This window comes from Macrobrachium nipponense, chromosome 4 (genome assembly GCF_015104395.2).
Source record: "Macrobrachium nipponense isolate FS-2020 chromosome 4, ASM1510439v2, whole genome shotgun sequence".
Taxonomy (NCBI): domain Eukaryota; kingdom Metazoa; phylum Arthropoda; class Malacostraca; order Decapoda; family Palaemonidae; genus Macrobrachium; species Macrobrachium nipponense.
The window spans coordinates 112,536,225-112,563,151 of NC_061100.1; the positions used below are offsets into that span (position 1 = coordinate 112,536,225).

Consider the following 26,927-nt stretch of genomic DNA (forward strand, 5'->3'; position numbering starts at 1 on the left):
TTTCATTCATTGCGACAATGTTCAGGATGCTTGACCGTTTCGCAGGTAACGGGAACCTTACTTCCCCGTTTGGGGGCGTCGGAGGCCCGTCAAAAACCTCTATTAAGATTTCTTACAGATGCCTTACTATTCATGTTTCCCATCGCCCAGACAATACTGTCCGTCCAACTGCCTAGGCTTCAAACTAGGCAACAGATCCTACTTCCTTCAAGGGTAATGCCATTCGGGGCTCAACATAGCCCCCAGGATCTTCACCCAAATTATGGCGGAAGCAGTAGGTGCAAGAGCTAAGGAAACAGGGAAGGGAATAATGCTTAGGTTGGCTTATCTGGACCGATTGGTTAACTTTGTTTGGGCAAATAAGAAACCCCAAAGAATGCAAAGAAGCAACGGTCAAGTTGAGTTGACTCGGAATTCCTGGAACATTTGTAGGTTTTTGTTCAAATAAAACAAAAACCAAGTCCAGACTAACCACCGGAAATCTCGACGATTCCAGTGGTTAGGTCCTTCTTCAGTGGGACTTACAAATCGCACACTCTATCAATTCAGTCCGTTGAAAGGAAATAAGAAAATTGCAAAGAGAGCTACAAAACAATTTCTTTCAAAACGAAACAAACAAATAGCCAGGAAGGGTGGCCAGGAGAGGATCCTGGGGCCTCACTCCAGTTTGGCATCAGTCACAGGACGTTCTGCTCAGAGCCAAACTCAAAAGATTATAAAACAGAGTATGGCGCTCAAGAGCGAATGGCAAGAATTCACGGGACAAAACTAGCCTTTATCCCAGCAATCTTACGGAAACGTCTCCGCCCTGGAACGGAGACAAAGAAACCTTTTTCAAAAAGCAATTCCATCTACAGTTTAACCCCTCCATCATTAGTGATCCCACACAGAGCCACCTCCACTAACAGGTGGGGTGGGGGGGGGTTGGGGAGGAATACTGCCCAGTGACGAAAAAGTTCCAAGGAAACTTGGTCGTTAACATTCCGGCCAGCTACATTCAATAAGTTACTGGTAGGGCCATGGCAGTATTCCTCACACTGAAACGACTCCGTTCCCCGCCCAAGAACTCTCATTATTCAAATTAGTTCTGGACGCTGGCAGGGTAGTAGTAACACTGCATCAACAGGGGTGCGGATCCAAGTCAACGCCAACTTGAAACCATGTCATGATAGCCATCTTTTCTCTGGTCATTGCAAAAAACAAATCGGGCAACCCTGTCAGCCACTCACCTGGGCAGGGAAGTCAAGAAACGTAGTAGCAGACGCTCTATCACGCTCCGCCCTAGTTGGAATCGGAGTGGGACAACTGGACAGGAGTTCATTCAATTGGATCAGTCTACAAGTCCCCAGGGACTCTCAAGGTAGACCTCTTCGCCACGGAGTCAAACCACCAAACTCCTTGTTACGTGGCACCCAAACCTCGATCCTTCAAGCCATTACGCTACGGATGCAAATGATCCCTCGATTGGAACGAATGGAAAAGAATATTTTGACCTCTTCCCTCCGCTGTGAAACCCTTCTCATGAAAGTTTTTAGGACAAACTCAGGAACATTCAAAGGCCAAGTAGCTCTAGTAGCTCCCAAACTGGCCCAAGAGCAATTGGTTCCCTTCTACTCCTAGAGTTGAGACTCCGACCAACGTACGGATTCCCAACCCCAAACTAACCCAGTTAGTGCAAACTCAGACTGTGTCCGCTTCCTTCAAGAAAATTCAGAAAACCCAAAACCCTAACTTTATGGAATTTTCTGAAATTACCGCAGCCATGAGGAATGCAGAAATTGATCCCCAGAAATATCTCAATTCATTTTGGAAATCAGATTTAAAAGAGAAGGAATTCTACTCTCCGACAAATATGATTTCATCTGTCAATAAACTAGCAAGAGTTCCTTTTAAGTTGTCCAAATTCTCAAGTACATGACAACAACGAAACCTAGCCATAAACGTTTCTTCAGATCATTGTTTGAGAAATAAAGGCTTAAGCAGCAAGCACTATCAACTACGACCAAATCAGCTCTTAAAAAGATACTTCCAATTTGGTGGGTTTTTTTTTTTTAGCATAGACCTACGGATTCGTACTTTTACGTCCATACCAAAGCTTGTCTTTGCTAGATTGAAGACCATCAACGAGACCTAAAATCAGTCTCTTGGGTTCTTGTAAATGATGTCCTCAAACTCGGCCTCGGACATTAACAATGAACTCTTGCAATTATATATCCCTACCTGAGGAAAAGACCCTATTCTTATTAAGTTTAGGCCCATTTTTTTGTCCGGAGCTAGCAATATCAGAAAAAAAAAAACTGTCAGCTTTATCAAGGGAAACCAAGGCCAACATTGAGTTCCTCCCCTCAGGGGAAGTCCTCTTCCTCTTATACCCAAGATCGCCATTTTCTAGCCCAAAAATGAAGGGACCAACAGGACAGATGGTCCTCGTTGGAAAATACCTACCACTTACCATCAAGACATTTCCCTTTCTGTACATTGTCAAAATCCATTAAGGAGCCTCTACCTAAGCAGAACCAAAACTTCTGAAAATCTTCAGGCCCAGATTGTTTCATTAGGAAGGGAAGGGGTGGTACTTGTATCCCTAAAAGGGTGGATCCAGGCAACAAATTTTATACTTCATTTAAAACAGGCCAATCCAGGAGTCCTTTCCCTCGGGCCCAACGAATGTTAGGGCTGGGTGGCCACATCTATTAATTATTTGTTCCAAACCACATGAATTTTGACGATCTTAAGGAAGCTATAATCAGGCTGGAAATCTCCGACAGTTTTTTCAAAACGGCAACTACCTAAAAACCCTCTTAGAAAGCCCTCAAACTTCCAGCAGTCGGCAGCTGGAAAAATAACAGTTTAGTTTTTCCTGAGTTCTTAATTTTTTAATGATTAACTTCTTGGTAGCCTTTACCTTCTTTACCTGCCCCATTGCAACCCGTTACTTAGTTTAGTCGCTCCATGTATTGGGTTACCTTGAGTTTGCTTTTGTTCATCATTCTAATCGGATTTCAGTTCCATTACTTTTGTATATATTCAAACTTATCTCTTGTCCTTTGCCCTAAACCTGGTATTGTTATTGCTTGTTGTTAGGACTAACTCAATTTTGAAAGTGATAACCCGTGTTTTAGGACTTATACTTCCCTTGAGGGTAAGACTGTGAATTTTAGTTGATTATATACTATTAAACCTTACAAGGTTTGTTAACTTTACCTTTTTTAAATTTATCTGTACTCGTTCCTCAAGCTTGGTGTTTGGCATTCTCTGGTACCTAATTTCACAGGCCGGACACGGGTCAAGCCCAGAAAAGGGATTTTGACGAAGGAAAAATCATATTCTGGGCAACGGCAACTGGACCTTGTCGCCCTGTGAAACCCCACCCACCCTGTAGTTAGATTATCCTCACCCAGCTTACCCAACCAAGCTTGGGGAGGCTATCTTCAGGAATGGACGTCTCAGGCCGTCGGAGGCGCCTCACGGTAGTAGTAGACCGGGAAGCTGTAGCACGGGCTCCTCCGTAGTTCGGGGTTTTGTCGAAGGAAGAAAGCTAAAATGGCAAGGGACCCTCTTGTAGTGATTTCCACCCTCGCCTCCGTTACTATATAGACACTTCTATAAGAAAGTGAGTTAGTGAGGCCATCCATTTATCTTGGCATTATATTAGTTTCTTTTTTCTTTTCTAGGATGAAATTAAGCAATATTTATTCTTCAGAAATAGTATCAAAGGAAACCATTTCACAGGGGCGACCACAGGTCGTTGCCCAGAAATAGATTTTTCCTTCCGTCAAAATACCCTTGTATTTGACCATTAAGGAGTGTGAAATTATTTATGAATTATTTTCTTTGAGGTACATAGAGAATGTGTAATATGAGCGAGAGAGATGAGAGGAGAGGGGAGAGATGGAGAGGAGAAGAGAGAGAGAGATGATCGAGATGAGAGAGAGAAGAGAAAATAACTCCTTATCAAAAGATTGAAATAAAACCTCTTCTAACAAAACAAAATGTCTTTCCTTCTGCCATATGTATATCTTTTCCAGAGAGGAGAGAAGAGAGAGAGGAGAGAGAGATGACGAGTGAGAGAGAAGCGATGAGAGAGAGAAGATGAGAGAGAGCGAGAGAGAGATAGAGAGACGGGCTGAAATCCTAAGTATTCCATTTTGTCTGGTCTATCAATTCCATTTTCTCATTCATACCCTTATGTCAGAGAGAGAGAGAGATGGCGAGGGATGGAGAGATGAAGGTGAGAGAGAAGAGAGAGAGAAGAGGAGAGATAAAAAGAAGGGAAGAAATAGAAAATGAGAGATCAGGCGTTGGTAAAAACAATTTGGACATGGGTCACTTTAATTTCAAGTTAATGGTGACATTTTCTGACAGGCCCAACCGCTCCCCCTCAACTTCACAACTTGAAGGCAAAAAGACAAGGATAAAATTTGTATTTAATTTGTTTTTTAAAAGATAAACTTACTATAGAAATGCATAGATATTGTAATAACAGTGTATTATTGCCTATTACAGTCATCCTATTCAACTCTGTGGTTTTTATAGTGTGGGGTTCCATTATTATTATTATTATAGTATTTAGATTTAGTCTTACAAATATTTGAACATTAGTACTTACAGGCAGTCCTCAGTTGTTGGCGATCTGGTTTTATGGTTTTGGTCAAGCACTATAAAATCGTTGATTTATGGTGCCATAAATGGCCGAGTTCCTGTTATCGGCGCCATTATGGCACTATAAACCACCGAGTTTTGGTTAATGGCCTTTTTCGCTTATCGGTATACCCCCAGGAACCCCCAGGAATGAAACCCCCGCTGATAACCGGGGACTGCTTGTAGTATTATTTATTTGGTAAATAATTTATCTGTCATACAAAATAACGAGAGAGAGGGAGACATGGTGAATTATTTTCCTTATTTAATATCATTTAATCTTATTAAACGTAATACAATATTAATCAATATTAGCCCCCCACAGTCTGGGTATCTTACATATATGATCACATATAGCTTTAGGGCGATGCACGGGTATCGTACATACACGATCAAGATGTGGCGCCATACAGTTTGAATTTTGCGTGAAAAATTTTTCTAGTTCCATACATCACTTGGCAACTCTTCAGATGACAGTATAAGAGTCGGAGGGAGCTGAGAGACCTTCAGCTTGAGTTGGTATGGGGGAATGTAGTCAGAAGTTCCCATCCAAGGATGCTTCGTTAATGTTTATAATAAATATGCTTAGAATTTGTTCCCGGTTTTATTTCTTATCTTTTTTATATTTTCTGAGCTGTAATTTTAATTTGACAAAATAAATTAATCAAAAAATATGAAAAAGAACACTTATAACTGTAAAGTTAGCTTATTTTTACAACTGTCTTAAGGAAAAGAGTTCCACAAGGAGTGGGAAATATTCAATTTACAACTTCCCATGAAAGGTACAAAAATTTTTTTAGAATTCTTTTTTTAGCCATGAGAATATACACATCTTCTTATTTCCATTGATCGAGTTTTTTGGCCTGGTCATGGGTGTATGCACTAGCATTATGTTAGCCCAAACTGTGAGGGTTAATATTTGAAAATTATTAATCGTTTTTGTATCATAAAAATGTGTATTTATTCATGAAAATAACATCAAAATATGTACTCTTTGTCTTCTGTACATGTTCAGAGTAATTCACACTCATGTTTTGAACTGAATTTTGTCAAGCAGTTTGTGATACCTGATTAAGTTTTTGCCATATAACTACAATGTATTGGCGAGATCTGCCAAATACAACTGTGGCCTAGGGGGATGTAACATTTGGTGGTACAGTGAACCCCCATATTAATAAACATTACCTTAATATAATTTATCTAGCCCTAAATCCCCAAAAACCGCACCAAAATTTACCACATTGGCAACCCTGTTACCTCCTATTCTGTCCGCCAGTTGGCAACACTGTCGTTGACAGATACGAAAACCTTCCCTCAAATCAGTTGTTAACGAGCGCCCGTGTTGTTTACATCACGGCCGCTCTTTATAAATTTCCTTAAACATTTTTGTGCCTTTAAAGCTTTCATTATTTGTTAAATGAGACTTTATATGAATTTATAGAGGGCAGTGTACCTAGGCCTTTTTTCATTTCAGGAACAACTGTTGGAGTCGGTTGTCGCGATCTTTGTCGACAACACCACAGCAGTCTCGTACTTGAGAAACCAAGGCGGCACACAGTCGGATCTTCTCACTCAAGAAGCCCGATCAATCCTGTGTTGGGCAGAAGACAGGGGGATTACGTTGGTCCCTCAGTTTATCCTGGGCCATCACAACGTCTTAGCAGACGCCTTGTCGAGACCGAACGAAGTTCAAGGGTCGGAGTGGACACTTTGCCAGGAAGTCTTCGACAGCCTCAGGAAGAAATGGCCTGTCACAGTCGATCTGTTTGCCACCCCACTGAATTTTCGGTGCCAGATATTCTTCGCCCCTTACCAGACTCCTCAGAGTGCCGGGACAGACTCTCTTTTGCAGGACTGGGAGGGACTTCAAGCCTATGCTTTTCCTCCGTTCTCTCTGGTGAGGTCAGTCCTCAACAAAGTGAGGGCAACCAAGCGTCTGGATCTCACCTTGATCGCCCCCTTCTGGCCACAGAAGGAGTGGTTTCCCGACCTTCTGGAAGCACTGGTGGAACCCCCCATTCGCCTGCCAGAGAGACCAGATCTTCTCAAACAACCCCATTTTCATCGGTTCCATCAGAGGCTCCACATGCTTCATCTTCATGCCTGGAGACTGTCAGGAGGTTCTCCAAGCACGAAGGGTTCTCCTCCAGAGTGGCGCGACAGTTGGCTCTTGCCAGACGGCAATCAACCAGAGTAAATTATCAGGCTAAATGGTCGGTTTACAGACGTTGGTGTAAGTCTCAAGGACATTCAATTTCTAGACCTTCCTTACCGAAAGTAGCGGAGTTTTTAGTTCATTTACATCATGACAGGGCCCTGTCACCTTCGTGCATTAAGGGTTATAGGTCTATGCTTTCCTATGTTTTTAAGGCAAGGCTCCCTGAGATCTCTTCATCTTATGTCATTAGAGATTTACTTCGATCTTTTTCCCTATCTCGACCCAGGCCACAGTGTTCGCCTCCGACATGGGACGTTAACAAAGTCCTTCAAGCCTTAAGGTTCCCTCCGTTTGAGCCTCTGAATTCTGCCAAATTTAGGGACCTCTCTTCTAAGACACTTCCTTGTCTCACTGGCTACAGCCAAGAGGGTGGGTGAACTGCAAGCACTCTCTTTTCTGGTTGCCAGATCTGGACAAGACATGATTTTGTCATACCTTCCTGAATTTGTCGCAAAGACTGAATCGTCTGATAATCCCATTCCCAGGTCTTTCGTACTGAAGTCGCTGGTCGACTTTGTTGGTAATTTAAATGAGGAATTAGTTCTTTGCCCTGTTAGGGCGCTCTCATGTTATTTACGCCGCACGAAGGACATTCAGGGTCGTCCCCGTCATCTGTTGTTTCACCCCGAAATGTCAAGAGACCTATTTCAAAGAATGGTGTATCCTTTTTTCTCAGAGATCTGATCGTTAAAACTGGTGGTTCGGCTGCTGGGGAAGACCAGACGCCGAGAGCACACAGTATTAGAGCAGTTGCTACATCAGTAGCTTATGAAGAACGTCTCAGTCGCCAAGGTGCTTGAGGCGGCGACTTGGCGGTCTAATTCTGTTTTTGCCTCTTTTTACTTGAGGGATATTTCTCTAGTTCTAGGCGACCTTCGTTCTTTGGGCCCGTTGGTGATGGCAGGACAGGTTGTCAGACAGGAGAATTAGGTAGTCTTCCTGTTTTACGTTTGGTTGCTACCTGTATATTATTCATTAATTTTTGTTTTGTTGTATATATTTTTTGTTTTTGTATTATAACCCATGGCAGTTTTGACGTAGTTATAATGGGAATTAGGCAGTTTGGTATTTAGGTGTTGTTGATGACAAGGACTGACTGCTTGGCAACTCATGCTGCTTCCATTTTCAGTGTGAAATGGTTCCGGCCACTGGGTTGTCGGCACTGGCGACTACGCTTCTCCCAGAGTCGATGCTGACCTAGGACTAGCCACTGGTTCGCTTGTCCTGACGACTCCTGCTTCTTCCACTGTCCTGGACAGGGAATTAGTCGATGGATCGTCTGCTGTCATCTGGTGACTCGCTCACCATCTACTTTTTGTCTCACCTGTTTTCTCAGAGTCAGACACTCGTGTGAGATCAGGCGACATTTAGTAGCCCTGAGTTTCTTGTTGACGAAGTCGGTTGCGTTGATACACCCCCGATGATCGTGTAACATGAGACCAGGTTGGACTGTCAGGCATTTGTCCTTCGGGACTGAATCGCCTTTTTGCTCCGCGCTCCTTTCTCTTGGCACCAGAAAGCTTGAGTTAGGAGTTGCTCATGAGCCGATTCGTTGCTGGCGACGTTGGGTTGCGTTGATACACTCCCAAGGTTTGCTTAGCTTTGAATTGCCCAGACAGTCCAGACACTCATCCTTTAGGGAAAGAATAGTGCTTGATAGTCTTCAGGGTGCAGCCTTGCTGTCCGCAATTCGTCTGACTGGTCACCTGGTCGGTCACCTGACTTTAGTACAGACGGACTGACTATGCACTTACTCCTTGTCCTGTGCTACCGCAGTTTGGTGGCATTATGGTAGGAGACTTTGAGTTGTTAGTATCTTTGACCTTGGGTTGAGTTTTGACTGCCTATGATATATATTTCTTTGTTTGTTTTCTCCTATTCTGTCCGAAGGGGAAATTGTATTCAGATTCCCTCCTCCTTTTCAATGTGGTTAATCGGGCTAGATAAATTATATTAAGGTAATGTTTATTAATATGGAATTTTTATTCTAAAATTAATATTAATAATACTTACCTGTATAATTTATCTAGTCCCACCCATCCTACCCCACGATCTGCCTATCACAACTGATTTGAGGGAAGGTTTTCGTATCTGTCAACGACAGTGTTGCCAACTGGCGGACAGAATAGGAGGTAACAGGGTTGCTAATGTGGTAAATTTTGGTGCGGTTTTTGGGGATTTAGGGCTAGATAAATTATACAGGTAAGTATTATTAATATTAATTTTAGAATAAAAATTCCATATTCATGGACACTCATGTTCGTGAATTTCTCTCTGGAACAAATACCCATCATTTGTGGAAAATTCACCTATTCGCAGTATTTTTCTATGAGAATTATCCACACATTCCCTTTTTTTAGCATTTTCATCAGAAATTGCACTTTTTGTGATAAAACTCAAAAAAAACCTTGTTTGAACATTTTTAGTTGGTTTTTCTTGAATTTTAACTAACAAAAGGCACTTTTAAGCATTTTTATAAGGGCTTCAACTGTTCGTGCATTCTAGCTATTCGGAAGGGATTTTGTCTGGTACGCATCCCCCGCAAATTTGGGGAACACCGTAATGCAATACTAGATGCTGGTTGGCTGTTGCCCAAGAACCCTAGTACCTTGTGAGAAGCCAATGAGAGTTAGTCCATCCGAGGAGACATCGTGTGCTCACTTATCTCTAGGAGCAGTTTTTACTATTCATTCACAGTGTCCTAATGATTCTGTCTTGCTTTCTTTTAAACTCTTCCACATTGTTGCTGTTTACAACTTCTGATGGCAGTTTGTTCCATGTGTCACATATCTTGTATGTAAAGAAGTTCCCGCAATGAGATGCGTTATATCTCTTCAGCTCTTAAGTTTCTATCCATTATTTCTTGTCTGGTTATCGTTTAACGTAAATAGGTTACTGTCTACTTTTGTTATGCTTTCAGTATTTTGATTGTTTCTTTTATTTGTTCTCACAATTGTTGTGTTTCTAAGCCATACATGTTCAGGCTCTCTAGTCGTCTTTGGTAACCTATTTGCCTGATGGATGGAGTTAACTTTGTGGCTCTTGCTTGTACCCCTTCTAATCTATTTATGTCCTTTCTTGTGACCAAAATTGTACTACATATTCAAGATGTGGTCTAACTATCGAAATGTAGAGCTGCAGCACCATTTCCTTGTTTCTGTTTTTGAACTGCCTCTTTATGTATCCCACTTGTTTCTGTGCCTTCTTTTCAGCTTTTATGCATTGTTTTGCTAATTTTAAGTCCTTGGTAATAATGACTCCAAGGTCCTCTTCTGTTTCTACACTATTTATGTCATTCCCAAGCAGCATGTAGTTGGCATGAGGGTTGTTTGTTCCTATTTGTAACACTTTGCACTTATCCAAGTTAAAAGGCATTTGCTATCTTTTTGCCACTCTCCTATTTTCTTAAGATCATTTCTTAAACTTTCTACTGTCTCGGGGTCAGCTGCATTTACACCTAGTTCGGTGTTGTCTGCAAATTTGGCTATCCTGCTAGTTAATCCTACATAATGAAATGACATAAATAAAAAACACGAGCAGGCCAAGGACAGAACCCCTGAGAGAGAGAGAGAGAGAGAGAGAGAGAGAGAGAGAGAGAGAGAGAGAGAGAGAGAGAGAGAGAGAGAGAGAGAGAGAGAGAGAGAGAGAGGAAATGGTTTCCATTATATGGTGAGTGTTCTTCCTCTAGCAGTGGTGAACAACCACATGACATAATGAATCTAGAATCGTCATGTTTATTGAAGCAGCTTGACATTTGGTAAATGTTATTCATTATATTTTCACCATAATTAAGATAAGAAGGAAATATTTGATAAAAATTATTCAAAATTTGCTTTTTTTTTATTACAGGCAAACATTCACATTTAAATTTTAGATGGGTGTAAGCATCTCAAAATGTATTCTTATTGAATATATTTAGGTCAAAGCTACTGTTATATTGGTTATTGATACTTGCCGTAACCTCAGAAATGAAGAAGCTGTGTGCTACGTGAAATATTTAGCAAGGACATTAAGTTAGATTGGAAGTCTTGAGGACAATCATTACTTTACTGATTGCTTTCACTAATCATTTTATTGTATAGTATATTGGCAAAAAAAAACTCAAAACACTTAGATTACTGTTTAAATGGGACATCCATCTAAATTTAGATTTATGCTAAGGCACTTTTATTAACTTACTATTATGTCAGCAATAGAATTTTAACAGCTTGTGTTTCTAATCTCAGAAATTATTGTATTTCAGGGAAAATGGATGGTGATTTGTTAGCATTGCAGTGGATGGATCATAAAAATATCTTCAGTCAGGCCATTAAAGGCCTGAGGAGAAAGGTAAAAATATTCCAGCATCAGTTTGATATAACAAACTAATTGTAAGGGTCATGGTACAGAAGTTGCAAGTGCCTTCAGTAGAGATAGATGAGTCATTCTAGCAGCATGATTTATCTTCTCTGAAGTCTGTCAGCGGCCATGTTGGACAAAAAGTCCACATGCCAGTTATTTTCTTAAACTGAATAAAACTGGTTTTCATAGTGCTTTGAAACTCTATTTTGTTTCGAGTAAATTGTTACATTTATGATGTATTATTATTTGTAACAAATTTAAAGACATTTTAGTACTGTAGCTACCGTTCATCTTCAAAGGAATTATCCTTATTATCTGCCTTGGGCTTCAAAAGACAGACCATTGAATAACAGGTATTCTCACACAGCTGATGGTGGTAAGAGTGGTGTCATATGACACTGTGATGAAGTGGGCTCAAGGCAGGAAGAGCCTTCTATGCATGAAGTGATTACTCGTCATAACTCCTAAGTTTCTCCGATGAGTAGCATACTGAAGGTATGTCATCATAAGGGATCACTTCTTAGGACTTCTCCTCTGTTGGAGATGCATGTTTCCTGGACAGCTCAAGGAATTCTCCCCTGTCTATGGTGCAATTAGTAATTTGACATTGCATAAGTTGACAGTAGGATATTTAGAACGTATCTTTGCTGAGCATTTTGTCATAGGACATCCCCTTGGGTTATCCTATTGTCTCTTCTTTTTGTATATGTGACTTACCCAGTTATACCCAGTAAATATATTGCTATCGTTTCCACACGTACGCCAAATTTTGTGGGGAGTGCTTCGATGGCACAGTGTAGGCATATAGTGCCCTCCCCCAATGGTAGTACTAGGAACAACTTAGCTAATCACTTCATTCTGCTTTCTGCCGTTCTTGTTCTTATTTTCTGTTTATATCACCAGATTTCGGTAGTGTTACACAACCACTGGAATGCATTCATTGCCTTCAAGTAGGATGAGTTATCTTTTTTTTATTTTATTCAGATTATCATCAAGCCAGATACTGTCAGTCTCCAGGGATAATAATTATATACCTTATAAATAGTTCTTGAATTTGTCACCATTCAAGTAGACTAAATATTTTTGCATATATTTTTTACTTACTGGGCTTTGGCTACATGTAAGTCGTCGGTTGATAATTGCCTTAAGTAATCTTGATGTTACGTCGTTCCTTTAGGCCAAACTTTTCTTTTTAGAATTTGTTTACCTGAAATAGGCTATTAGCAAGATGTCGGTAAATAGTTACCTGAAAGTAATTTATATTGTTACATCATCCCTTTAGGCCAAAACTTTGGGATTTATGATTTGCTTACCGGGCTTAAGCCACATGCAAATCTCCGGTTAATAATTGCATTAAAAGTAGTTCTTGAATGTAATGCCATTCAATTAGGGTAATTCTTTTGCATTTGTGATTGTTCACCGGACATAGGCTATTCTCAAGCTAATGATAAATGATTACTTTAAAGTAATTCTTGGATGTTATACCTTTCTTTTATCTCAAAACCTTTGCATTAATTTATTTACCGAGGTTAGGCTACATGCAAGTCGTCGTTAATGATTACCCTTAAAGTAATTCTTGAATGTTGCATGGTTCCGTTAGGTCATACTTTGCTTATGGGATTTTGTTTACTGATCATAGGCTAGTCACGAAGTGCCGGTAAATATGATTACCTTTAAAGTAGTTTGTGAATATTAAGACTTTCTTGTAGGCCAAATGTTTGGAATTAGGCCAACACATTTTATTTTTTTTGTTTACCATGCATGTGGTACTCTTCACGTTCCTTTGCAGAGACAAAGTGTAGAGGTTGAAACATAGTAAGGAGAGAAATGGTATTATCATTTGGCTGCAGGAGGCCATAGGTGGATATGTTCCCGTCAGTTGAGTACTATTAACTACTGGGTTTTTGCTTCGGCAGTGCTTTGGTATGTTACAGAGAGGGTTTGCATGGCCTTGGCAGACATAGGTATTTTCCTGGTGTCAAGCAGTTGTCAACATTCACCTCTATCCTACAGCTCGCTTGGTAGACTGGGGCACAGGCCACTCGAGTCAATTAGGGGGGTGCGTAATCGGTTATTGAATTCGATTAGTTTGAATTCCTGATAAATTCTACTAATGATTTCTTTTTGAGTAATCGGTTATTTGTAAATATTTATTTTATTCTTTTGTATTAGAGTCAGATTTGCTTCGAGACTTTAATATAAAAACTTCATTTTAATATAAATTGATCTTATTTTAGAAGGTAAATGTATACATTTATATTATTTTTTTAAAATACATACATATCTGAGTAGATGAAATGCTATTTCATAAATTTGTAGATATTTGTTTAATTAATTTATCACTAATTAGAGAATAAAAGCACAGTATTTTACAAGATTCATTTTGATACTTTAATACAAAAGTCTAATACAAAAATGTACACATACATTTGTGTTGCTCATGTTATACAATTTAAGCATGCCTTTATGCGTAGATGCCAGAATTTCTTAAAGACATAAAGTAGTTAAGAATTTGATTACTGATAGATTACTTTCATAAAGTAATCAGTAACCATATTACCAGAGGCTGTGACATCTCGCCTCTCGTCTCCCATATGTCCGAGCTTCCACCTTTGGGCACCATTGGCTGCTAATGCCCAGTGTTTCGAATGCCAATGGCTCCCAAGTGCCCTGTATCTCAGGCACCAAAGGCTGCCGAGCAACCAGTGTTTTGGCCACCTATGGCTGCCAAGCGTCCAGTGTTCTTGTTCCACTCCCCTGTACCGGTGAGATGACATACCGCAGGTCCAAGGAAGGTCGGGCCCCCACTCTTGAATCTGTTGTCGGTCCCAGGTATTGACAGACAGCCATTGGAAAGGCGTCTTTTTAGATGTGAGAAGGTGGCTATCTGGCCCTCGGATATCCTAGACCTGAAGTCGCGGTCCTACTCCTCTGCACCTGGTAGAAGACACGCTGGCAGTCGAGGTAGTCCGATGGGGTTGTTCCCTCTCGGTTGAACTTGTGATGCGTTTATAGGTTTCTACTGAACACAGTTGGAAACGCGGTGAATGGTGCTCAGTTGTCATTGGATTTAAGAATAGTCTCCCAAAAAGTTGCTTATTATACTTAATTAGTATTAATATTGAAAGTCTTGTGAATGCCCAGATGTTCGTAGCATTGTAAGCGACCTCTTGTTTCCGATAGCCAGTCCTCTCCCAGCCATTCGCCGTCAGGTGCGTCAACTCAATCGCCTTTTCACATATGCTCTCAAAGGTGGAGATACCGACATTGAAGAGGAAGTGGATCAGAACTCTGCTCCTACATTGGTATTTTGAGCTTTCTCAAGTACTTTTGTCGTGGCATTCATCAGAATAGTTCTGATTCTCATGATGGGAACCAGGTATTGGTACCTTGGCACTCAGATTTCTCTTGTATCAGGACTTTTTTTGTCAAGCATCATTCCTCGTCCAGGCATTCTGTGCCATCTGATGAGCCATACTCACTTGGTCCAGCTTGCTCGATGCTCTCCATGCTTCACCTGGCACCAGGTGTTCTTAGTTTGGTGCTAGATGTTGGATGCCTGACGACACAGTCTGCTCATTGATCTTATTGACACTACACGATCTTTCGCCTGCTCGTATTTGCTACCACTTGGACAGATGGGGGTAGCTCAATGGTAGAGCATTCGACTGCAGATTGAGAAGTTCCCAGTTCAGTGCTGGGTGCCCACTCCAGCATCACGAAAGTCATGGAGGAGGTTCTCTGTGTAGTCCTCTTCGTGAAGTTTCGATCACAGAGAAGACAGATGTGTGGCGAGACGTGGCAAGTTCTCGCCAACTTTTTGCACATTCATATCCACTCAAACTCTGGGTTGCAGAGTTATGGCACCATAACATACCTAACAGAGGCATCATAATGGCACCATAAATCGCTGAGTTTCAGATAATGGCAGTTTTTGCTTATCGGCAACCTCCTGGAAACGGAACCCCCGCCCGATAACCGGTGATTGCCTGTACAGAGTTGGGACCTTACTCTAGTTCTGAGCTTTCTCTCTCAACTTCCTTCAAGCCCATGCATTAATCATCTCCCAGGAAACTAACTTTGTAAACAATTTTCCTTCTGACCTAGGCTTCCATGGAAGGAAGGATTGGAAAGCTTCAGGGTCTCCTCAAGCACTGCGTAGTTATCTGAACTTATCGTCTCCTAAAGTTTAGGTGTAATCGACTTCATGTTAATACAGGCCAGGTTAAGAAAGAGGTGTCCTTGTACACCCTGTCAGTTGTCTATGCAAGGTGTTTAGATAAGCCAACTCCTCATCATCAATTTTTCCCACCGATTGGGTGCATGCAGAAGCACATGTCACCAGAGAAATACGTTCCGCCCTGGCATTCTAAAGTACTTATTTGTTTGTAGGTTTTTAATGCGTGTTCATGACTGCCCCAAACCACTGTTACTTTCTTCTGCTTAAAGAATGTTCCCCACAGAACCTTTGACACGTTTTCCTAGAGAGTCCAGTGGTGGCTGTTCAACAATTGTGGCTCATCCAGTTCCCCTGGCGACACAGTTTATATCTTGCCTAAGATGATAGTGTGGAGTAGGGAATGAGGGAGTCGACTGACCTCTTTTCTTTCCCTTTTCTCCTTTCTTCATTCCTGCGGGCAGGTTGAAGAATAGACACATCATTTGCTGGAACTGGCTTGATGCAGGTGAGTACTGCAGCCATACTGTTACAGGACTTTTCATGTCCCATGCTGCATGTAAATCTGCTTCTCAGTAGCTAAAACTCCTCTCTCCAGCAAGGGGAGTGAGGAGTTGTGGCAAATCCATTTCTTGTGGCTGATATGGTTTGTTGCCTGAACGAATATACTAGTTCCTTTGAACTTCCATGAATGCAATGAATCTGGCCATGTTGTTTTGTTATAATTGAACCCAGTGGACTGAATGTTAAATATCCAAATATCTAATATTTCAAAGGCTTAGGTCTTCTTTAGCAATCTCATTTCCAAGAAGAATGATCAGGTGTGCCGAACCCCCAGTTGGTTCGTGGTTCTCATACCTCCCCCCCCATGTATGAGTCTATCTTATCGTTAAGACCAAAGGTTTGTTCTGCATATGAACAAATGACTACTTTTTATCAATTTTTATTTTTCAGCGCTAACAAACCTGAGGTCTTAACATTGACTGCCCACCTCTAGCTGCCCCTCTTATGTTTCATCCTTGGTTGGAAGAAAGACTGGTGTGTTCCTGGATTCAGTGCACTCTCGACATGCTTCCACCTCAACTAGGCATGGGATGCCAGGTGCCACAGATTCCTAGCACATACAATCTTTCATTGTTTTTAACTGGTTTCCAGCTGGTGCCAGAAGATTTATCCTGTTGTTAAGACCTCAGGTTTGTTAGTTGTGAAAAATACAAATAGATTGAAAATTTGTGCGGCTCTAGCCTCGGTCTTACGCATGAAATGCGTGGACATTTCATCTTCATGGGAGTTGGCCATGTTGATGAAGAGCTTTGAGCAGTCATGTTTACCAAAGGAACTGAAAGCCCCAGATTGAGATTTGACCATGGTACTGAGTAGTCTGACAAAACCCCCCTACGAACCACTAAGGCAGTCTACAGATAGGAGCCTGACCCTGAAGACAGTATTCTTATTGGCCCTAGCTTCAACCAAAAGGGTGGGGGAGCTACATGGCCTGTCTTCTATGGTAAAGCACTCGAGAGGTTGGGAGTCAATGGCATTCGAGTTTGTGCCAGAATTCGTGGCCAAGACTCAAAACCCATCAGTAGTGGACGGCAGGTTTGACTTTTTCCATACCTTTTGAGGCTGATTTTGTAGATAATGACAAAGATGAGATGCTTCTGTGTCCCGTCAAGGTAACGAGAGTACTTAAGGAGGACAAGGCACCTCGGGCCGGGGTGCAGGAGGTTGTTCGTAAGTACAGGATGGAACAAAAAGGAAGTGTCCAGGAATATAATATCTTTTTGGCTAAGAGAAACGATCAGGAATGCCTACATGACAGAAGGCAAGGGGTCAGATAGCCAGGAGAAGGCTAGGGCTCATGACATTAGGGGCTTGCATGCTTCTTTGGCATTCAAGAAGAATATGTCTGTCGAGAGAATTCTGAAAGCTGGTGTTTGGAAACGCCAAACGACTTTCACTTCCTTTTCTTTAAAAGATGTTGCCCATAGATCCTTGGATACCTTTTCCTCGGGTCCAGTGGTGGCGGCCCAGCAAGTGGTATAGCTCATCCAATACCCCTGGTGGGTCAGTTTGTGTCTAGTCTAAGATGAAGGTATAAAAATAGAATGAATGGGATGACTGGTCTTTTTGTCTTTACTACTTTCTTTCTACTCCTTTAGCTACAGGCAGTATGAAGGAGAGTACCATCATGAGCTGGAATGGACTAGATGCAGGTGAGGTGGTCAGCCATACTGTAAAGTTATGTTAGAGTATAGTATACTTTCCAGTAGCAACACACCCCTCTCGGTAGTTGGAAGGGAGGGGTGATGGTAGATCCAGACACAAGGGACAAGAGTGGTTTATGAGAATAGGTGTCCCCTATTTCCCCATAGTTTATAAACCATTGCATGATACCAGCACCCAGTGAGGGAAACCAATAGATCTCCTTATATCTTTGGTTCAGAGGTTATAGTCCATTCTCTTAGAATTCTCCTAATATTCAGAAATGGATTTAGGTGGCAAACTCCCAGTCAGTTACAGACTTACCTCCCTCCAATAAGTAAGTCTATCCTAATGTTAAGACTGAAGGTTTGTTTCGTATATGAACAAATGACAAATTTTGTAATTAATTTGTATTTTTCATAACTAATAAACCTTAGGTCTTAATAGTTAAAGGGCCCACCTCGAACCACCCCTCTAGCAGTCTAACTGGGTTAGAAGTATAACTTGCGGGTAGGTCACACGATGCCGAGGGCATTCTGGGTATACATGCCCCGTAACCTGGTATAAATGCCAATAGTCCCTGGATCGCACAAGTTTAATTTAATTCTACCGGTTTCCAGCTTGGCGCTAGTAAATCCTAATGTTAGGACCTCAGGTTTGTTAGTTATGAAAAATACAAATTAGTTACAAATTTGTCATTTTTGGTAGCCATCATAAGTCCTCAACCCACCTGCTTTACCTGAAGTTAAAATGCATTGAAGTCAGTACGTAGTGGATATTTTTCTTTCAGAGGCCTAGCAAGTTAGTAGCAAACATGGCCAGTTCTTGCATTGTTGCCACATCTGTTTGAAAAGGGTGGTTAGTAATACACTGGAGATGGATAATCAGTGGTAGGCATGGGAAAAGGACCGTCCTGCCCTGAGTCCATTTATACTTTATTATTGTGTCACCAGGCATTAACTTTGCCAAGACCAGTTGTGTGATATTTCTTGGTGTTGGTTGGTCTGTCTTATGGAGCCCTTGATGGGACCATAAGGGTAACTCCTTTAAGAACAAATAGGGGCCACCAAAAATAGATTTTTCCTACTTCAAAACCTGTTGGATTGTGCAATATTGCAGTATATATTTTTTCTTTAAAAAATTGAAAATTTGTATTATCTGTCGCTTAGCTTTCTCATTTTTATTGAGTTGCTTACCTTAATCATGATAAAATAGGTAGTTGAGGTGTTATGATTAATTCTACTTTTATCATTTTTTTTTACTTTGCTGTAATATGAAAGTTAATGATAGAAAAGTTCCTGACTGTCTCTTTGAAAATTAAGAATTTGACATCTTCAAGTTCAATTTTTAGAGAAAATATTTGTCTTTTATTATGTACTGTACTGTTTATTTGTATACAATAGCAAGTAGTGTAGCTGTATTTTATTGTAGTTGTAATTTATTTATTGAACACAATCTTATCAATGTGCACTGTCTAATCCTGCAGTTAGCTGCTCCCTGGGCACACACTTAAAAAAAAATAAAAAAAAAAGTTATTTCACCTGGCCAGGTATTCCTCTGAGTAGTACCCCTAGTGGCAGTTGTGGTACATGAATATCTATCCAGTAAATAACACCTGATCATCTTTGCTTTTGGAGTTCATTATTTTTACAGTTCCAAAAGAGAGGTCCAGCCAGAGATGTTAAGACCTTGTTGCACTGACTTCCAACTTTAGATGTTTGCTTACTTGTGCTTATGTTTCTGTTAATCAAGCTTCCTGGCAGAATTTAATAATAAATATAACTTCTCCTCTCTCTGGCCTTCATAAGATGTCAAGCAGGTCAGTTATTTCATATGAGTGCTTTGGACGGACATGTTCACATGGGTAGCAATAACAGGTTTTGGGTGAACGACGTAGTCACTTATGGTGAGTGACAAATTTACGCACCATCAATTTGAAGGAATCAGATAGGAAAGAGGTGCCATTACTTCTGTAGCCCATAAATTTACTAACGGCAGCTTTTAGACTGGCTTAAATCAAGAAGCGGGCTACTCATGAGCTTAGTCGTGATCTCAAATGACGTCTTTTTATAAATATGCTCATAAATATACCAAGGGTGTGCTGTTGGTTTTTGTTTCTTATCTTTTATGATAGTATGTCAGTTATAAATGCAATTTTGCAAAGAAAAGTGCAAAAAGATATTAGAAAAGACATCTATATATCCAAAAAAGTTACTGCATCTTCATTCTCGGTAAATTTACGTAAATATTTTGTAACAAATATGCTCAGAATTTGTTACTGATTTTATTTCTTATCTGTTTTGATAGTGTGAGCTGTAATTACAATTTTACAAAATATAATAAAATAATTTATTAGAAAAAACATGTGTAACTTGATAAAATTTACGATTGTCTTGTAAAAGAAGCCCCACAATGGTTGTAAATAGCCATTTTCAATTTCTCGTGGAAGGTAGAGAAAAATTTTTTTGAATTTTTTTTCTTACACCATATGCATTTACATATCTTCTCCTTTCCATTGACGTGGTTTTTCGTAAATTGGTCGACCTCTAAGCTCTCCCGGCCTAGGGTACAGCATGTTTTTTTTTACCCCTTCCATTAAGGGTTAATATACTTTCAGTAACTGGGATATACATATGCCTTCAGCGAGTTGCATCCCTGCCCCTTAGTGAGCACCAAGTCCTGCTAGGCCAGGTGGATTAGGACCCTGATTTTCAGGGTACAAGTGCGTAATGCTTTTTAAGTTGTCACCTCTTTAGGTCAAGTCTAGATCCTTTGTTGAAAATGATGGCTTCTCTTAGGATTGGGCCTAGCCTGGTGAATATAGGCAAGTATCCTCATTTTTATCCTGTGAGCCTGTTTTATTTCATTTAGGACATTACACTTGTAGTACTGGCTCCTATGATTATTTTTTGGGGTATCTACTGTAACTTAATTTCATTTCAACCAACTCATGGCTTTATTACTCTCAACCCCTGGCTAGTATGAAGATGATGTGATTTCATGTTCCTCCCTCACTTTGAGGGTCTCCTACCTCAACACCAACGTCATTCTGTCTCTTGTACAGCATAGCTAATAATGGAATTGAGAGTGTTGGGATTGTGCAAAAGGAATGTATTTTACAAACGATTGTTTTATTAAACAGCATTATTTTATTTCATCAGTATCCACAACTCAGCTCCACACTTCACTGTTGCCTTTAGGGATGCTATCTAGAGGGAAATATGGCCAGGTTCTCCATTTCATTCTTGTGTGTATGCCTGAGGGGCGACTAACCACAGGGTTAGGAATTGTGTTTAAACCATTTGACCCATGTGTTAGTGAGAATGCACTTGCTTTAGAGGTAAATGGAAAATATTTCTTAAGGCATTTCCAGATCAATAGAAAATTTCAATTTTTTTTTTTTTTATAGTCATATGTTGAAAATTGTGCCCCTCATTAATTACAAGCAAAGTCTTAGGTTGCAAAATGTGCCTCTTTCATTAATTACAAGCAGTAGATTCTACTTCATTATCAAGAAATTGTTTATTAATTTATACTTTTTTTTTTTTTTTTTTTTTTTTTTTTTTTTTTTTTTTGCACACAGGGATTGCCTTTGTACAGATGCAACATTAGCATGTGAAGGACATTTCTACCCAGTTCACAAGTTTGTACTATCAACTTGTAGTGAATACTTTAGTGATATATTTGATTGGACACCATGTGTTAACCCAGTCATAGTCATAAACAATATCATTAGTTCTGAGCTGGAAGTTCTTTTGGATTTTATGTACAATGGTGAAGTGAATGTTAAAGAAAATGTCATATCAGGCATATTACATGCTGCCAATTGCCTGAAAGTTCGTGGATTGGCTATAGTTGATGAGGATGGTCAGAAAGCTCATATTACTGCAAAGTCTGAAGTTACAACTCCCCTTTCACCCACTGGTACTTCTCCTTTGCTTACATCGAAAACTACTTCACCACCAACCCTCAATGGACCTCCAAGGAAGAAGTCTCGATATGATGTCAAGAGGAAATCAGCTTCATCATCAAGTTCGCGGTCATCAACTCCTACTTTCCGAGCCCCTCAACCGCCCCGTCAAACTCCTCGAATTCATACACCATCTCGTCCTCCAACCCCTGCACGTACCTCTACTCCAGCTCGTCCTTCTACTGTAACTCGTCCTGCTACTCCTGCTCCTCCTCCTACTCCTGGTCGCCTTACACCCGGTGCTTTAATCTCAAATCTGACCCCAGTTTCCACAATATCATCAACTGCGCCATCCCCACCTTCAGTTCCAACTCCTCCTCCTTCTCTTGTGTCAAGAATTCCAAGTCATACAACTACAACTGTAGTTGCTACTACATCAACACCTCTTTATACCAATGGACAAATTCTTACTCCAGTTTTGAATTCAAGTCTGCCAACTACTGTTTGCCATCCAGTCCACCCCCCGCCTGAATCTCAAATTCATCCAGCCCAGCTTCATACTGTATCCATTGGGTTACAGAATCAGATTGCCTACCCACAAATCATTGTAACTCAGCCACAGAACCAAGTCATTCAGCAACAAGGATATGCTTCTCAGACATTAAATTCATTCATAGTACCCACCTCAACTCACCCCCAAATCGTTCATTCTCAGACTTGTGGAGATGGACAAAATGTAATCATTGATCAGCAGCCACCACAACCTGTTCCAACACAGTCTCTTCCAGTACACACTTCTCATTCACAAGTAACAACAACCCAAGTTAACTGCGCACAGTATGACCTCAGTCCTAATGAAGCAAGTGATATTCCAGTTGAACATCATCCCCAAGATAAAGAGGTTCTTCTTTCAATCCAGCCCCAAGAATCAAAATCTCAGGAGCCACCGCAGCCAAGCCCTCAAGCAGTAGAATCCTATGAGCATCAAAAAGAAGACCTCAAAATGGAACTTGATGAACCTTCAGAGCCTCCAGTTGTTGTCAATGTATCAATTCCTGTGCACACTAGCCCGCCAGAAATAAGTATTCCTCAGATGAATCCCATTGATACCCTTATTGAAGCTGTGAAGATGGAAGAGCAAGAAATTGTCATAAGAACTGATAAAGGCACTGTTGGTATTCCTGAATTTCTTGACAGTCTTGAGATTACAGGAGAAGCTTCACAGAATTCTGTAAGTAAACATTTTATTGATTTAAAGATTAATGTTTTAGCCAATAATTTTAGATATGTATTATGAAGGAGGTACTTCATCTAAAGACAATATTTTTATTCAGGGTCTTACCAAGCAATTATTCAGCTGTAGGATCCCTATCACGGGAGATCAAAATTCAAACTTTCACAGTGGTGCTGCCACTGCTGTTGTAGGTAACAGGTTACCGACCACTTCTGGTAAACAGGTATGATGACATCACACCCTTCAATTCGATTTCTGCTGACTCCCGAGTAACATTGATAGCTTGGCAGAGCTTTTTCATCATCTTTTGGATGGTTTCTTGCTTTCTTGTATTTTTGGTGACATACAAATTTTTTTGTGGTTTTCTTTTTCTGGTTAACTTAGCTATGTGTATGTGTATTGTTTAGTTTTTTGCCATTTTCTTAGAAATGTCTGATTCAAGTTCATCTCCGGTTAGGTTTTGTGCAGATGACTGCAAAACTAGATTAGTTAAAGAGATTTATGGTCCTCACTCTAGATGTACAAAATGTTGGGGTCAAGAGTGTTCTAGAGATCGTAAATGTTCTGTGTGCCAAGATTGGGATGAGGAGAATTGGAAACTTTGTATTCAAGATAGGAAGAGAAAGGCAGCTCTTAGAGCTGATAATAAGGCTAGTGTAGCTCCTTTGCCTTACCCTGTGTTGGTGGAGACTTCTACTCCCCTTTCTTCTCCTATTCCTTGGAACATTTCTCCTATTTTTAGTCCTCCAATCTCTTCACTTCCGACCCCTATGCCAGCTTCCCACATTGCTATTTCTGATACCATTGCCAGCCTCAAATCCAGGTTCAAGAAGAAATTTGAGTATTTAGCCAATACTATGATGGAATTAGGTATCTCCATGAGGTTGTTCATGGAGAAAAGTGAAGTGAAAATGTCGAGTGCAAGTGCAAGGCAGTCTGAGGAGTGGCTGTCCGTCCCTTCAGTTCTCCTAGGCAAAGGTCACTGTCCCTCTCACCCACCTCAGGGAGAAGACATACCGAAGGTCCAAGGGAGACTGGCGGGTGCCCACAGGCAGTCACTCCCTCTGTTGATCCTCAAGTGTCGAATCAGGTTTCAACTGAGCACCATTGGAAAGGCACGGTTGTCATCGAACTCCAGCCATTCTCCTCCTGGTTTGCGTTGCTGGCATAGTTCCATGGCCTTTCGACCTCTTAAGAGGTCTCTTCCAGTCGTAGATGAATTGCCTATCCATATCAAGAGATCACAAGAGACAGCTACCAGTCCTTACTTGTCTTGTAGTCGTGCTATTTCAACTTACGACAGTCACATTTTGACTCGCGGCTCAGCAGACTCAACTGAGGAGTGACAGGTGTTGGAGCCATTATAAGCAGTCCTTTCATTCTAATTCAACACGACAGATTTTGACTACTCGTAAGTCTTTGTCTCCTGTCTGCCCTGATCAGTCTCAGCAGGAGGATTCAGCTTTGGCCCCTTTTTGCCAGCACTTCAAAGAATTGTTGTCCTTCTTTAAAGGCAAGACTTTGCTGTTGGCGAAGGAAGAAGCTGCCCTGTCCCCTGTGTCTTCAGAGGATGAAGAACAAGAACAAGAACAGGATCTAGAACAGGATTCTGCTCAGTCTCCGAAAGCCTACACTTCCATTTTTGCACCTGCTACTCCTAGTTCGCCTCCGCTGATTTTTCTTATGAAGAAGAAGAGACAATCTGAAGACCTTTTACCTAAGTTAGTCCTCTCCTTGCAAAAAGAAAAAAATGCATGGAAAGTTATAGAAATAAAAAGTAAGATAGAAAATGCAGAACAAAAGATTATACAATCAAAAGAAAATGAAAAACGGGACTTGGAAGAAAAAACCCTATTAAATATCAAGCAAAAACCCCAAACTATTATACTCATATGCGAAGAAGATGAATAAAAGAAGAATAGAAATAGGCCCTCTGAGAATTGAAGGGAGATTAACGAATGAAAAAAAGGAAATTTGCAACATACTGCAGAACGATATAAGAGAGAATTCACCCCTAGAATAGATAATGAAGATAATGATATAGAAGTAAGGGATGAAAATAGTGAATATTTAGCTGACATAGATATTAATGAAGCTGATATTGTGCAGGCTATTAATGAAATTAAAAATGGAGCTGCTGCAGGGCCTGATGGAATTCCTGCTATTTTGTTAAAGAAAGTAGTTCATTCTATCGCAAAGCCACTTGCAATATTATTAAGACAAAGTGTAGATACAGGCAAGATTTATGATGAGCACAAATTAGCATATATTACCCCTACTTTCAAAAGTGGATCAAGACTAGAGGCAAGTAATTATAGGCCTGTGAGTCTAACATCACATATTATGAAAGTGTATGAAAGGGTAATGAAGAAAATATTATGAAACATTTAATAAAAAATAATTTGTTTAATAAAGGACAACATGGTTTCGTACCCGGAAAAAGTACACAAACCCAACTGTTAGTCCACCGTGAGAACATATTCAAAAATATGAAAAGCGGAAATAAATGAAACAGATGTGGTTTATTTAGACTTTGCAAAAGCTTTTGATAAAGTAGACCATAATATATTAGCGAAGAAAATGTAAAATACATATCGTGGATAAAGTAGGAAGATGGTTAAAAGAATTTTTACACAACAGAAAACAGATAGTTATTGCAAACGACGAGAAATCGGATGAAGCCAAGGTAATATCCGGTGTGCCGCAAGGTACGGTGTTAGCTGCAATACTGTTTGTTATTATGATTGAAGACATAGACAATAATGTTAAGGATTCGGTAGTGAGTAGTTTCGCAGATGACACAAGAATAAGTAGAGAAATTACTTGTGATGAAGATAGGAACGCTCTACAAAGAGACCTTAACAAAGTATATGATTGGGCAGAGGTAAAATAGGATGTATTTAACTCTGATAAATTTGAATCAATAAATTATGGAGACAGAGAAAGAAAGCTATATGCATATAAGGGACCTAATAATGAGACCATCACAAATAAGGAAGCAGTTAAAGACCTTGGTGTGATGATGAATAGGAACATGTTATGCAATGATCAAATAGCAACTATGTTGGCAAAATGTAAAGCAAAAATGGAATGTTGTTACGGCACTTCAAAACAAGAAAAGCTGAACACATGATTATGCTTTATAAAAAAATACATATTTTGTTCGTAGTCCACTTGAATATTGCAATATGATATGGTACCACACTATCAAAAGGATATTGCACAAATAGAGAGTGTACAAAGGTCCTTTACAGCTAGAATAGAAGAAGTTAAGGACCTAGACTACTGGGAAAGACTACAATTCTTAAAATTATATAGTCTAGAAAGGAGAAGAGAACGCTACATGATAATTCAGGCATGGAAACAGATAGAAGGAATAGCAGAAAATATCATGGAACTAAAAATATCAGAAAGAGCAAGCAGAGGTAGATTAATAGTGCCCAAAACTATACAGAAAAATAAGGAAAGCACACAGGACTTAATCCACTACGCACCAGCACTCGATAATGCAGGCGTCTATTCAATGCGTTGCCAGCTCATCTGAGGAATATATCAGGAGTGAGCGTAGATGTGTTTAAGAATAAGCTCGACAAATATCTAAACTGCATCCCAGACCATCCAAGATTGGAAGATGCAAAATATACCGGAAGATGTACTAGCAACTCTCTGGTAGACATTAGAGGTGCCTCACACTGAGGGACCTGGGGCAACCCGAACAAGATGTAAGGTCTGTAAGGTCTGTAAGGTAAGATGAGTAGCTGTTGGCTAAGAGGGAACAAGGCAAAGCATCTTTTGTCTTTCCTCCTTTGCTTCTTAAGAAATGTTACCATTTTTACGTGATTTGGGAAGCTCCACCCTTGGGAGTTTCTGCCTCCTCCTAGGGGGACTTCTTTGCCCTTGTAGGTGCTATAGGAGGTCAGCATTCTTTTCATCATTGGAAATGGACCATTAGGTGTGGAATCTCTTTAAGGTTCTTGAGATATTCACGCTTTCTTACCTGGCAGTCAAAAATTTAAATTCCTGGCAGCGGTGGCAGCACTGCCCTCGTTTGTGTAGGTGATACAGATCCCGCCCACTTTCGGGGATACCCGGTACTGCTGAGTTAAACTCTTCAATTCGTTTTCTGCCGGCCACGGGGTAACACCGGTGGTTTGTTGTTGCAGTCGACTTTCATCGCCGTTGTGGATTTTTTCTTTTTGGT

General features: G+C 40.4%; 1 protein-coding gene across 1 annotated transcript in view; it reads left to right on the forward strand.

Moving 5' to 3' along the window:
• LOC135211482 (mucin-2-like) overlaps nt 1-26,927 on the forward strand; it is a 134,667-nt gene that overhangs the window by 68,850 nt on the left and 38,890 nt on the right. The window contains exons 3-5 of the mRNA XM_064244789.1: nt 11,103-11,188; nt 19,391-19,446; nt 21,166-22,723. Coding sequence (XP_064100859.1) covers nt 11,103-11,188; nt 19,391-19,446; nt 21,166-22,723 — 1,700 coding nt within the window. The remainder of the gene's footprint in view (nt 1-11,102; nt 11,189-19,390; nt 19,447-21,165; nt 22,724-26,927) is intronic.